This window comes from Crotalus tigris, unplaced genomic scaffold (assembly GCF_016545835.1).
Source record: "Crotalus tigris isolate CLP2741 ecotype Arizona unplaced genomic scaffold, ASM1654583v1 scf7180000021163.878790, whole genome shotgun sequence".
Classification (NCBI taxonomy): Eukaryota; Metazoa; Chordata; class Lepidosauria; order Squamata; family Viperidae; genus Crotalus; species Crotalus tigris.
The window spans coordinates 426,717-442,116 of NW_024098375.1; the positions used below are offsets into that span (position 1 = coordinate 426,717).

The 15,400-nt window shown below is 41.9% G+C and overlaps 1 protein-coding gene across 1 annotated transcript in view; it reads left to right on the forward strand.

The window, feature by feature from the left end:
- Nucleotides 1-339: 339 nt before the first annotated feature.
- Nucleotides 340-15,400, forward strand: part of COL11A1 (collagen type XI alpha 1 chain) — a 263,838-nt gene continuing 248,777 nt past the window's right edge. The window contains exon 1 of the mRNA XM_039369563.1: nucleotides 340-1,171. Coding sequence (XP_039225497.1) covers nucleotides 1,039-1,171 — 133 coding nt within the window. The 5' untranslated portion in view covers nucleotides 340-1,038. The remainder of the gene's footprint in view (nucleotides 1,172-15,400) is intronic.

The window sequence follows — 15,400 nt, forward strand, 5'->3', positions numbered from 1 at the left end:
CTTCAAGGTAGAGCAAGCAGTTTCCAGCTGGGCTTCAAGGCATCTTGTCATAAGCCCCTTCCTTGATGGTCTGCAAAAAAGTCAAAAACTTCTCCTGGGGTCTATATGCCTCCCACAACTTGACCATGGCCAATACTGCATAAAAGATAGACAGGGGCAGCTGTGGGGGATGAAGCCCAAGAGCTCGACTCTGCTTTGCTTCACGTTGACTTAAGATCTTCATCCTGGGAAGAGCGCTTGGGGGGGGGGAGGTGTCCCCTTTATGGTCGTACCCTCCTCCTCCTCCTCAGCCAAGTCGTTTCCCGGAACCTTGGGGGTGAGTTGGTGCCGTAACGCTATCGCCGCTGCACGTCCTTATTCCCGTTTACCTGAATTTGGAACTTTGGAACCCGGGGTCGAGAGTTCGTGGGTGAAGGGGAGGGGCGGGCAGCAGGCGTGGCTTCGAGTTCTCAGGAAACTTCTCATTGGTTTGTGCCCCGCATCCTCCCTGTCAATTTAGACTCCCCCTAGAGGGTGAGAGGAGGGGGGCATAGAATGGGAGGGCGGGGGAAGAGGAGGGGGGGGCTCCTGTCCTCCTGCCCGCCTGCCCGCCCGCCTTCTCGCTCGCTCGCTCGTTCTTCGCTCCTGCGGCCGCTTTCCCGGTGCGCCTCTTGGCCAGCCCCTTTCGCGGGATGCAGCCTTTAGTGGAGATGCTGCGCTCCTCGCGTTTGGATTGAAGCCCCTCTCCTCCCTTCGGTCTCAAGGCCGGATACCCGAGAGGCGAATCGGAGGGGCCGGACCCGGGCGTTGTAAGACACACACCCCCGTCCCGAAGCGGCAGCACCGATCCGCAGTCGCCCCCACCTCTTCAGCCGGCACTTTTCTCTTTTTCCCTTTTTTTTTTTTTTTTGAGCGTAGCTTTCCTTGGATTCGATGGGTCCCTGAGGGAGTGCGAGGCCGAGCGTCTCTTGGAATACAAGCCGGGCGGAGAAAGAAGCGAGCGCGGGGGACGAAGGGGCCCCGACAGGGGTGGGTGGGTCGCCGTTCGCGCGCCCTGGTATGGGGCGAACCATGGAGAAGAGTCGGCAGTGGTCCACCAGGTGGAAAACGAAACGGTGGTTCTGGGACTCGGCTTTCCCGGCTCTTCTCGTCTCGTCAGTGCTTCTGCTCCAAGCTGCGGAAGTCCGAGGAGGTAAGAGAGCCAGGAGGACCCCTGAAGTCCCGGCTGGAGAGATGTGAGGGGCTGGGCTGGGCTGGGCTAAGGCAACATCAGGCGGGACACAGCCCCGATTTCTAAAGTAACCCCAGCAAGTGAGATGAGGAACGAGCCTGCCTCTCCCTTATTGCATTCCCTGAAATGCGCGCGCGCGTGTCTCTCTCTCTGTGTGTCTGTGTCTGTGATTCTGGGATCTGCCCCCGGTTTGGTTGGGGAGCACTCTGTATATGCTCCAAGGATTTCTTTCCTCCCTTGTTGGTTGAGCCGTCACTGGCGCTCCGGACCTCGGATTGATCCTTGGTTCAAATGAGGAGCTCCTTGACTTCGGCATATGGGAGGATGCCGGGAAGAGAACCATAGGCGATCCAAAGGCTCCCCAGTCCTGCCCATCCAACTAAATCTAGTAAAGTTTTATTTCTCGTCAGAAATCCTTAGACAGGATCGGTCTGTGAGTTTCAAATAGCATCCCCGCCCGGTTGTAAAAGTGCTGTGGGGCAAAGCGAGAATGGGAAGGAGGTGGGTTGCTGCATGCAGTAATGGAATGATCTGAAACTCGAGAAGACGGCAAGGAACCTTTTGAACAACACCCTCCTCCCTATTTTTTTGGTGTGGTCGACCAGTTTTGAAACTGATAAGGAGATGGCTTATGCAAATTCCTTCCCACCACCTCCTTGCTTGAGATTATTAAACTGAGCGAATTCACATACATTTGGCCAAAGTGAAGAAGAGAAGGGAGGGGCAGAGGGGACGTCTTGGTTCACTTTTATAGCTGGACCACACTATGACTACAAAGTCCACAGGCTTTTTTTTGGGAGGGGGGAAGGAAATTATTTCAAATTGATTGAGAACTCTTTCTAGCTCAGATCCTGAAATGTCTTGATAATCCTTTGATCTGTCATTGACTTGAGATGCTCCTCAGGTGTGTATTGGGTAGCTGAGAAGAAGACCTCAGAAGAAGCTAAGATATTCAGAGAGCCAGAGAGTTTAACCCATCTCAAATATTACCTTACCTGCCCCACTCTCTGATTGCCTGGCTCAAAGTCCCCACTGACTCTAGCCAGCTTACGTGGCAAAATTGAAACAGGAGGGCCATACACAGAGGAGCAGGAAACTCCTCCCTTTCTCCCCCCCCCCTTAGGTGCATCTTTGGCAGAAGAGGCAGAATGGAATGAATGGTCCCATAGGTGGGCATATGTTAGTCTGCAGTTTCTGGAGCTGCAGATGTTGGGTCTAACTAAGAAGGTCATTTAGAGAGAGGGGGGAGGGAGGGAGGGAGGGAGAGAGAGAGAGAGAGAGAGAGAGAGAGAGAGAGAGAGAGAGAGAGAGAGAGAGAGAGAAGGACTCAAGGGGAGGCTGACATAATAATAATATCTTTTTTTCCCTAGTGTGGGGGAGATATTGGGAAAACATACTGACACAGTCCCATTTATAAAAGCTGGCTGTATTCTAAATCAGATACCTGGGATCCATGGCGGGGAATTTTCCTGGGGGACTTTTGCCAAGTCCGGTATTACATCAATTTGCTTATATCACCTCCTTCTATTCTCTGCAGATTTGCCTTGTGACTACATTCTTTGTTAACTTCTTCAGTCCAGTGAAATCTGTTGAAGTGATTGCATAGTATGTGCACCTTCCTTCCTTCCTTCCTTCCTTCCTTCCTTCCTTCCTTCCTTCCTTCCTTCCTTCCTTCCTTCCTTTTACATTCCGAAGCCAGGGCAATAGGAGGACTCTAGCTCCACTGAAGCAATTTCCCCTCTAAAAGTGGTTCTTGCTTTTCTGAATTGGATGCTTCTTTGCATTGGCTCAAGTGTTAAGTGCTAAGAAGAGAGAAAGATGCTTCCTGCGAGCTCCTGTTCAGCCTCTGGGTTCCTGCTCACCTCTTGGACTAGACTGTCAGTCACCTCAGCCTGTCTATCTGCCCCCTGCTGGCCTGCTCTGGAATAAAGCTGTGGGCAGAGAAGTCAAGCCACGCTTTCAGCTCAGAGGCAGGGGTAGGATTACTATTTTCTTGCCCCGTGCCAAGAAAAGCTTTCAGAGAAGGGAAGTGTGAGGGGAAAAAAATACAGCTACTGTTTTCTTAATGTTCCTTTCTTCCAAGATCCAAATATGATTTGGAGATTCCTCTCTCTGACCGACTGGGTTGCTGTGCATCTCTTTCCTGGGAAATCAGAGGCTAAGCAGTATTTTTTTTCTCAAAAGGAGTGAATCTTGCTATTGTCCCAGTGCAGTTCAGATGATTGAAAATAGGCAGACAGACGTTTAGCTGTGTGATGTTGGTCCTTCTAAGGTTGTAATTCACTGAAGTATGCAATATGGGGAGAATGTTCTGATGAAACGGCCCTCTGGGTAGACATATAGTGGAATGCTGCTGTCTGATGACAATTTGAAGGGCTGATTAAGAAATCACGCCTTTGACAAATCCCTGCATCGCCTCCTAATATCTGCCTTTTTATTTAAAAGAAAAAATCAAGAATGCCAAAAAGAAATCTGCAGACATGCTGTTCTTTGTTTCTTTTCCCAGAAAAGTCCTCAAATACTTTCCTGAACAGTGGTGACTGTTTGAAGTACAGTCAAACTTTTGATCATTTTAGCAGGCATTAAAATTAAGTGGGAGAGAGAGCTCATTTGGCATTTCCGAAAGGCATAGGTTAAAAGTTGTGTTCTTTTACTTTTCCCTTTGTTGTGGTTAGCAAGACCTCCAAGATGTAAAGTAGATATGAATTGGATCCCATGCAATGGTGGGAGAACACAGAAAAATAATATTGCAATATATACAATTTATTTAAATAAGGCCAAGGTAGAACAGACTCTAGATATTATAAAGGTATTATTTTAAAAATGAATGTAAATTAGCTTCGTTTTAATATTGACAATGCATGATTTTACTTAAAAGCAGTTTTCCAAGCAAGTCTAATGAGTTTTCTTTAAAAGTTGCCAAATCCCAATTATTTTAATCTTATAACTTGAATAAGCTCCGCTGAATCTGCAGAAATTTCTAAACTAACAAATAAATACAATTGCACCTATGCAATGTGATGTTAATATGAATGCAACTCTATTGAATAAGTGGCGGCTGGCTTTATGTGACTGAAGGGTATGCAATAGTATAAAACTGGGATGATTAGAAAAATCTCTGCAACATCTTGTGATGAATGATATAAAAGGCTGATGATGATACCATACAAGAATTCCCATTCAGAGAAGGTTTTGGAAATTCATATATATATTTCAGAACTCTGGTCTGGACCCTTCTTGGGTAGCAGAAGGAAATAGCATTAGATATATTTGCTGCCTTGAGTTATTTATAAAACTATTAAAGGGATATAAACAAACAAGCAAACAAATAAATAAATAAAAAACAATGCTTCATTTTCATGAAACAGCTGCGGCAAAAGTATGTAAACACGTTTAATATACTTTCTCAGCTTTTTTGGTAAAGCAGCTTATTCTAACAGACTTTTTTGTGGATTATTTTTGTAATATGAAATCAGATGCCAAGGATGCATGAATAGGCTACTTTATTTAACATTGCTCTAGTAGATGAATAAAACAACAGTTTTATTAAGGAGTCTGGTTTAATGGGCTGGTAGATTTAAATTTAATGAGGAATTTCTAAAAGACAGTCTTCAGTGAACTTTACAGTAGAAACATTGAGGTAGCATATGCTGATTGATTATGTTTGTTATAGTTACAAAAAATATTCTTTCCAGATTACATTAATAACTTACCTGTTTCTCAGATGGAATTCAAAGCAGGTTAGGCAGAATTCCTAGAATCTTATCTTCCGAGTTAGGAAAGAGGATCAAATCAGAAAACAATGGGGAGAAATTTGAAATAAATTCTAGCTAGTTCCACTTACAGACATGGTTTTGAATCCCATGGATTTCAGGCAGTGTTTCTCAACCTTGACAATTTTAAGGCATGTGGACTTCAACTCCCAGAATTCCACAGCCAGCTGGCTGTGGAATTCTGGGAGTTGAAGTCCACATGCCTTAAAATTGTCAAGGTTGAGAAACACTGGAATTAGAGAGTAATATGATCCCAATCTCCTCATTGCACATCCTTAACTTTGGCAGTGAAAAGAAGCAAGGTCCAGTCTGAAAAACCTTTTCAGTGGCTAAACACTGATATCTTTTTCTCTCTCTCTCTTTCTGGCCTGGCAGTTGACAGAAAAATGCCTGGTATGTTGTCTAAGTCCTGCAGTTCTTTACTTGTCCTTTACAAGGAGGTGAGAGGGAAAAAAAAAACCTGTAAGGAAAGGAAGGTAGATTTTTCCTCCCTCACTGTTAAGCCACTCCTTCTAAGAAATGGCGTCCTATTTTGTTGCTGACATATATATTTCAAAATTCTCAGAACAGACCTCCCCTTTTTTGCAACATGGAAGAAATGTGCATGTTTTTAGCTTAAGCAGTTTTAATCTTAATGTGCGTCTGTGAACTGTCTCCTGAGAAGAAGGTGATTGTAGAACAGGGATGTCTTTCATAATCCTAGATATCTCTTGCTTGTTTGATGTTCTCTAGAGAACTAGAGATTTGGGATTGCAAGGATCACTGAATGCATTTGAGGTCATGAAATATGGTCTGCTTGCTGGCGTTGCAAGTTAACTGTTGCATTAAGCAACAGGCTCAAAGAAGGAGGGTCTGGAAACAACTTTGAATGTAATAAAGAGGATTGTGCTCACTTTGGAAATGATTTGGATTAAGACCTGCTTTGGAGCAAATTGAGAGTGGCACCTCTCTGGACAGGAACCTGAAAGAATGTGCTTGCTGTAATGAACAGCAGAGAGATGCGCTCACATTTGCATGAAGTCTGAAGTACTTTTTGCAAATTGGTTTTGAAGTATGCACAGCCCTTCTAATAAATAGCAGAAAGCCTTGCTTTGATGAAATCAGTAAATAAATGAATATTTCAGTACCATTGCTCTGAGAATACCAGGAGCCCTGGTGGCTCAGTGGTTAAAGTGCACAGTGCAGACATACAGTCTGGAGTTTGAACCTGACGGGGGTTCAAGGGTAACACAGCCTTCCATCCTTCTGCAGTTGGTAAAATGAGGTAAAATTGTTGGGGGCAATATGCAAATAAGGCTTACATTTGTAACCCCCCCGGAAAGTGTTATGAAGTGCTATGGGGCAATATATACTGTAAACCTAAATGCCATTGCTGTGCTATATTTCATGACCTAGTTTTAGGTTGCTCAGTTTTACATGCAGAAGATCCCAAGTTGAGCCTTTGGCATTTTTAGTAAAAAAGGATCAAGGAAGTTGTTAGGACATAAGACTTTGCCTTTATCTTGAGATGCTGGAAGCAGCTTGGGATGTTCCATATATTTCAATTGTGATACATCAAACATTAAACTCTTCTTGTTTGTCCTACAGTTGTTGTTTTTTAATCCCATCCATGAATTCTGAACAGCGATACTAACTCCAAAAATTAAATACAGGTGGTTCTTGTTTGGTAGCCACAATTGGAACCAGAAACTCAGTCATTAAGGGAAATGGTCGATAAACGAAACAGCAGCTCTGCTTACAATCTTACTTCAGCTTTGCTTTGCTTCATAGACTTATGAAAATTGTAAATGCGAGGTCTGGTCACAAAGTTGCTTTTTCATCATGGTTGTAACTTTGGTCACTAAACGTGTCAATCATTAAATGAGGACCACCTGCAAATACTCGCCTTTTTAAAGTTGATAGTTTTCATACAATCCAAAAGGGGCAGAGAGGAAACTGGGCAATGCGTGCTGGTTCTGTCGCTATGTGTCCCATTCGCCACTGCTCCTGTTTTCAAATGCTCTGTGTATTGGGAATATCTCTACAGAGGAAAAGGCAACCTAACGTTACCTTTGGCAACTTTAAGACTTGTGGACTTCAATTCCCAGAATTCTGGGAGTTGAAGTCCACAAGTCTTAAAGTTGCCAAGTTTGAGAACCCCTGCCTTAGGGATTTAGACCCCGGCTCACAGAGGCAGTTAATGAAAAGAGGAAACATCTCCTGCAGCCAAGATAAGGATAGAGTGAAGGCTGGGTCAACTGAAGACCTTAGAATAGGTGTTGGCCAGCAGATTGGATGGGATTACACACATCTTTTTTTAAATCCCATGTTCATTTTCTACTCAACATCAGATTGATATATTATGGAGGACCCTTTAATAAATCTCTACAGTTCTCCTTGGCATGTCTAATTTTTGTCCACTGTGATGATGTCATGTCAAGGGAGATATTTTTCCTGCTCTATGGCTATTTGCTCTGTTTTAGTATAGAAAACTACCAAAAGAAAAAAGACCTATTACAACATTACTGTAAATTATAATAATAATAACAAATGTCTACTACGATAATTATACTTGTCACATCTTCTGTTTAATTTTGTACAACTAAAACAGCAGATTTTTTTACCAGCAAACTTTAAGAAGTTTGCTTTTTTTCTCGCCATACTTTCCTGCTTCCTTCAAAGAAAAAAAAAAATAACCATTTGTTAATTTACTGTTGGGTCCAAGTAAACTAAATGAAAGCAGAAGGCATCTCTTAGGCTTTGGAGAAAGAAATTCCTGGGGGGGAAAAAAAAACATTTAGTCTTTTGGAATGAAGATACCACAGCCCCAAAGCTACAAATCACCCATTCACTACTTCTGGACTAACACGGAAAAGTGTATTACCAGCTGTCAGATTAAGGTATCATTTTAAAAAGAAAACAGTAAGCTTTGCAAACTATACAAGTTAATAGCAGGACTGTTGGTCTAGCATAATCTGGTAACTGTGATTTTAGAATAAACTAGTGTTTGAGAGTGCTCTTTTACTTTTTCTTTTTAAAGAAACCTTTGTATCAGAAAGTTGGGATTCTGGAAGAAGGCAAAATAATGATACATTCAGTACAAGAAATTAAAGTGAACTTATCTTACACAGGTTATTAAAATATGAAATTGTTAAGATTCAGCAATTTGCAGAATTGAATCCAAGTAGCCAAATGGTCTCCCTAATCAAGATTAAATAACCTACATCTCTGTATTGTATTCAAGTAAGGTGAATGACCTATGCATTTCCATCTTCGGGAGTATCTGATTTCCAGATTTGGATGTCATCACACATATGGCAAGACTTACACACTTGTGTCAGATGTCAGGATGCAAAGACATAATGGCAGCATTTGTGTGAAGGCATCTTGGCACATCATATATAACCACTGTGGTGCTGTCTTGACAGTGGGTACAATTGCTCAGTATTTGTGTTAGTGCCATCTTTATTACAGTTAAGCTGTCAAAATGATTACTGTGCATAAAGAAACCAGATGGCACTCAAGCACATCCATTTACATGATTCGCATATCATGGTAGGTCGTGGTTTGTTGAATCCCAATTAAACATCTGGTTACATCAACACATTAAGCAGAAGAGAGTAACTCACAAACAGCTCCCAAGCTCCCATTTATGGCCAATTAACATCCCCAAGATTTTGTTGCTAAGCTCAATAAAATAGCTTTTAAAAATGAGGTGGGTGAATGAGAAGACCACTTAATTTTTTGACAACCAAAATAGTTGTCTCCTCCTGAAAAGGCCATTTTCATCATTGGCTTCCATGTAGTATGAGGCTGGCCAGTTTAGCCTCTTCTGGCAAGAATCAGAAGGATGACTGTTGAGTTCTTCTTTGAGTATAAGAATTAGCTCACATACAATCAAGAACAAACAGCTGATACAATTCTGCCATTGGTAAAACAAGAAACAGATGGGAACTCCCCCCCCCCATATGACAGTCGCTTCCAGCCTATTTATATGGTGCAGACAGCAAAAAGAGGAACAAGCCTCTTGAACATTGATTGTAGTATAAATAGAATTTGCATTTGATATACAGCAATCACTGAAATTTCATTTGTAATAGCTTCTTAGCTTTTTCTGCAACAAATCAGAAGTTCCTACAGTCTTGCTTGCCTATATGTCTGTTTCCAATCCAGCCTGTGGGGAGAAGTCAACAGACAATGGAGTGGTATAATTTTGCTGCTTGCAATCAACATACTCACCAGGAAAGTTAGCACAGCTGGCTGCTAAGTGGTCTCACCTAACAAGAGAAAGTAGTGTAGAGATTGAGGCTTGCTGGCAATACTCCTAATTAGTTTGCAGGAACAGTAGAAGCGGCTTGCAATGAAATATACAATTTTACAGAAATAAGCATAGTAAATACAGCATTCAGATTGTTGCTTCTAACCCTATCCTGTCTATTCTTCAGAGATTAAATGTTTAGTTCTCCATTGGACGTATATTCACTCATTCCAAAATTTGAAAATAAGGTTTGATTCAAAGGTTCAGACTGGATTAGACAGCTGGAACTCATCTTCAAGACCAGCATAGAAATATAACATCCCATTAGCACAAATTTAGAAAATAAACTCTTTGGTCACATTAAAAATTCTGAGAGCTGAGGAAATGAATGAAACCCAAAGCCTTGTGGATCTTCGAAAGTATTTAATGTGATGATAAAATGTAATAAGCCTGGCTATTCATGTAACCCATCACACTACTCAACCCACCCTCTCAGCATTCTCCACATATAAAAATAAAGTTGCAACATGGTATATTGTCCTACAAAAATCTCAGCATTTTCTTTTCAAACAAAAGTGCTATGAAATCATCTAAATTGATTCATTGGTTTAAGCAGGTCCCTATTTGGATTTATAACTCTATTTCAATGGGAAGTAGTCAAAACATTGATACATCAGAGGACCTTTTCACAGTTTTGCCTAGCCTTAATATTCTCACAGATTGGCTACTTCATAATTGAAGTAAGTGCAAGAATTCTGCTCACTACTCAATGCAATTTTAAAATTATATTCTTGGAATCAGAATGAAATTCTTTCCACCAAATTGAAGGATGTTGAGTAAAAAAAATGCGCAGAAGGAATTTGGGCATGGGACTAGCTACTTATATTGACAGAGCCGAATGAATTTACTTCCACTGAATAATCAAAGACTTTAATGCTATTCTGCAAAACCAATTCCCATGCAGCTGATTATTCTTATAGTATATGGACTTTAAAGATTTGATCGTTCAGAAAGATCTTCATAAATAATCGATTTACCCTGAGGAATTTGGCCTGCCAACCATATATAAATATATGTATGATATATAATCTTCCTCATAGTTTCCACCAAAGTGTCCTATAAATATATTTGAAGATTGCTCTTTCCTTTAAAATTTGAAAATGTTCCTCCGTCTCTCCAATATTCCAGCAATAATATTGGCATCCCATACCTAGACTGAAAAAAAACTCAAGATGAGCACAAGATGGCAGCAATGAATATGAATTTTCTGTCTTGTTTTGCTGCCAACTAACGGTCAAGTGGATTTTTGCAAATATAATATGCCTATACCAGTGAGGGCGAAACTTTTAGAGACCGAGTGCCCAAACTGCAACCCAAAATCCACTTATTTGTCACTTGGTGCCAGGTGGGTGTGGCCCACTGGGTGGGCGTGACTGTGGTGGTCATGGCAGACTGGGTGAGTGTGATCAAGGTGGACGTGATCACCTCAATGTTGCTCGTGGGGAGGGACACATGTGGGGGAAGGGTTGGGGGAGATCCAGGGAGTCTTTGGCAGGTGAAGCGGTGGGAAGGAGGCTCGTCCTGCGGGATGAAGCAAGGTGAGGCAGGGCAGGGGTGACTTTGTCGCAGGGAAAGGCGAAGCAGGGGCTGGGGCTGCTGCTGCCTGACACCATTGGCCCCCGCACACAGAGGTCAGCAAGCGCATGGATGCTGGCATGCATCCGGCCACGTGGGACCTTGGTGAGTTAGTGGGCAGCTGGTTGAAAAGGGACAGTTGCCATCTCTGGGGCATGGCGTGCATGCCACAGAGAGGGCTCTGAGTGCCACTTCTGGCACACGTGCAATAGGTTCACCACCACTGGCCTATATAATAGTTATTGTGTTGTACAGTCCTTTTAGGAATGTCTTATGATGCTAATACATTTTCTCAGCAATAAGAGAAGTGTGTGAATTTTCCTTCAACATTTTTGTTTTGACTGATTGTTGTAAATAGATTATTTTTTTCTCCCAGTGTAGCTACAAATCACTTGTTTAGCTTCTTTGCCAGTTTTTTCTTTAATGATGAAATTATTCTATATTTTTGCCAATGAAATAATTAAACAAAATGAAAACCATAAATACCAAGAAAGTGAACATATGCTAATTGAATGTTATAGTTAATTAAAACAAATCTTCATCCTTCTTGCCACTAACTTTATTCAAAAGCTATGCATGTTACCATTCAAAAGAATTTTCAAAGTAGATGTGCAGCTGAATATTCTGAAAGTATTACTAAAGCAGTGTCTAAAATAAACCTAAAAACAACAGTGCAATAGAGAACAAAACAACTAAAAGCAATAAAGAACAATTCCAATCAATTAAAGTTCTGTTTCCAACCTGGAAATAAAACATGGGAGGGCTACATCCTGTTCCCTTTCATGGCTCATAGGTTGGTTTGGCTTAAACAATGAACCTAATTTTTAGGTAAACAAAACAATCTAATTGTTTGAATTGATTTACCTATATTTGTTTAGTGCACTTTGATAATTTTGTTTCTTTCATACTTTGCATAAAGGACATTGCTTATGCTAGTTAAGGCCTGGTTATCCAAGTGTGATCTATTACTCATTTACTCCTGACTTGATTGTAGATTCTTCATGAGCAGCCTTGTTAATTAAAGCATGATGTTATAGGAATTTGAGGTGTTATGGAGACTCATCCGCACATGCCAATGTTAATCACAGATGCATTATTAAATCATAGAGATGAACAAGGGTTCTAAAACGTGTAAGTTGCAGCACTAATAGTCATTTAAAATGCATCTGGATAGCACCTTTTTTTCTTGCTAGGCAAATAAATCTACATTAATGTGTTGGTAAAGTTTTTAATATCCTGAACTTGATACTATTCATAAAGCCAAAAGTCCTGCATTAATAATGAAGAGAGTTTGGTTCTTTTATTCCCCAACTATCTTCCAGAAAAACTCGAAGTAATCCCATATGTTCAGGCTCTCTAGTAAGAGGAACATCATCTAATTCAAGTGAGGACTTCAATAAAATCAGATGAGAAAGAATGACTGGGCATCTCTCATTTTGCAGGCTGGAAATCAGTTCTCATAAATTGATAGCAACCTATACAACAAACACATACATCACTGAAGAATAAGTGGTTAATAACCTACAACATAATTCTGCTTTATTATTTTTAAAAACAACTTGAAGCACACATGCCTTAATATTTTTTCTTGATCCTCATCCTATTTTCACATCAACCCTGTGAATTGGGTTTGGCTGAGAGAGAGAGAGAAAGAGAGAGGGAGGGAGGGAGGGAGAGAGAGAGAGAGAGAGAGAGAGAGAGAGAGAGAGAGAGAGAGAGAGAGAGAGAGAGAGAGAGAGAGAGAGGCCCTGTTGGCATTCATGCCTAAGGCAGGACTATAACTCACAGTTTCCTGGTTTCTAGCCTGGTGCCTTAATCAGTGCCTTTTCATATTATTGTACTGTAAAATATATACAGTTGCCTAAGTAAGGTAACTGAGCTTTGCAACTAGGATCTGTGCTTCTGTCTCCATCATATGTCCACAGATGCTCTGAAAAGTGAGATGGGTGGAATATACATTTAATAAATAAAATAAATATGAATATATGCATTTTCTCTGGGGCTTTTCAGGCAAGAACTTACAACTTGTCCTGCACCTACTAACCCCACTGCTATCAACTCTGGCTTTCCAGAGGGTGAATATACAAAGGAGAAGTTATATAAGGTGACCAACTTTTTTACAATGAAAAGGAAGACACAAATAAATTGAAGAAAAAAATATCATAAATAAAAGAAACATTTTATTCACTGCAACAATAATACAGAATACACTACAATATGACAAATGCATAATAAAAACATTTGTAACAATAAAATTTTATATTGTAATTATGCTTACATGCCTATTAATTATTATTTAAATGAGTACTGCGTGGGGTGGGTGGCGGAGGCAGGTGTTGCGGGCCAGGCGCTCCAAGACGGCCACGTAGGCATGCAGGGCGAGGTGGCGGCAGCGCAGGTCCAGCACTGGGTAGACTACCAGCTGGCCTGGCCATGGAAGGTCAACCGCCCGCCGCGCCCCCACCCACAGCCGCCCCGCCAGCACCGCTGCCCTGCCATGTAGAGTGGGCCCCTCAATTCCCAAAGCACCAGCCGTGCCGGCTCTGGGCTCGGGGGGGGCAGCCCGCCGCTAACACACCCCGCCTGTAGCTGCCCTGCCAGCACCACCACCCACCCTGCACAGCCCCATGTAGAGTGGGCGCCATGGCTCCCACAGCCTGGGGGGGCAGCCAGCTGCCACCGCCCATCACACCCCCACCCGCAGCAGCCCCGTTACCCCTGCCTCTTGCGCCCACAGCCATTATTGCCCTAGCAGGGCCGAAGATCAAGAGAAACTTACTGTGGCGTCGCTGCTCCAATCTCCTCCAGATATCTTCGGGACTAACTAGGAGATGGTGTAGTTGGGTAGCAGGGAGGGGTGCAAAATTCCTGCCAATTCACCTTCGCTGCAGACAATTTGCATGTGCAAAGTTTGCTGGCCGGGTGTCTTGGCACGCTCAGCAGCAATTCCTATTGGCTTTTGAAAGCCAATAGCAGGAATAGCACAGCTCATGCAAAAGTTGAAAAAAAAACCATTAAAAAAAGGTGCCGGAACGCCGTTCTGAGCGTTCTATGAGGGAAAAAAAAGCCCTGCAGATTAGTCTTCTTTGTGGATTGATAATCTTTTTCAGGAATCGGTAGATATGCAGTACATGCAAGGGTCTTATCTGCGAAATTTCAAAAAAAATAATTTGAGAAGTAATTAATCTACCACTCCACATTATTACAATTTTATTTTCTGTCTATACTTAGGATTCCTGCCTTTTACTAGTGCTGAGTACATCATGTTTCTTGCTTGCTTTATCAGTTCATGGCTTACCATTTCTTCTGATACAATCCTTAAGAAAATGTGTTCCATGCATTTAATTTGGCTCTGGCTTATCCACACAGGGAATATAGGTTTTCAGAAAAATAAAGTCTCTCTAAAAGAAGCAATGTTTAACATATGTAAATAGGAAAATCCTCCTCAAGTACAGGATATTTAGTCATCTGGCTATTAATCAAAGACAATCATGGGAACCTCAAGGAACTCAATGATTTCCTTGTAAGACAAATGCAGAGCTAGGGAGTTAGCCTCTTGGAGAAGGTTCAGGACAGGAAAGGTTGCTTAATTTCTGACCTAACTAATGATTCCCCCTGCTAATGTCCTGATGCTCCTTTTAATTTATCCTATTTTAGTTGGGCACTTGAGATAAGTCTAGTGGTGGCAACAGTCTTTAAAGAGTATGTGCAAGGGAAAAAATGTAGGGCAGAGGTCCCCAACCTTTTGGGCACCAGGGACCAGTTCCTTGGAGAAAGGGTTTTCCACAGAGTGTGTGGTTTTGTGTGCTGCCTGCATCCCATGGATGGGGTTTTGCTTGTTTGTGTGGACTGGTTGCTGGCATGTCACAGCCTGGTACCGGTCCACGGACTGGAGGTTGGGGATCCCTGATGTAGGGGCAGAGTCCTTGGTTGGTTCTTTCCTTTAACCAATCAGGTATTTTGTCTCAGCAAAGCTGTTAACAGTATGTATTGAGGTAATGTTTATTGCTGCCTGGTGTGAGTTAGTGATGGTAGTAAGTGACTTTATATGAAACATAAATCTCCAGTATGTTCTTTTTTGTGGGCAAACTTTCTCTTTAGGTACTACCTCTTGATTTTCCTACCATTTGGAAACAAACAGTTAGGAATAATAGCAAAGGATATACTGTAACAATTTTAACTAGCAAAGTTAGTCTAGTCCTGTCAGCCTTGCAAGGTAGTCTAGACAAAAAGCATAATCAGATGGATTAATTCTATTTTATTGTAAGGTTACATTAAGAGAATCTTGCAAATCTGAGACTACATGCCCCTCTCCCCTCCCCCGGTCCCCTTTACAGTACAAGAAAATAGGGAGGATACCTTCTCAAATGTTTGCTATGTCCACATTCCTTTTGTGTCTAAGCTCCCTCTTGTCTGACCATTCCCATCGCTGTGGCTCTTTGTTCTGTCTCCCAAGGTTGTTCTCTCATGCCATTACAAATCCCAGCTTCTGCTTGCTTTCAAGTATAAGTAGGTGCTTTTAAACAAAGAAGAGTAATGTTGGGA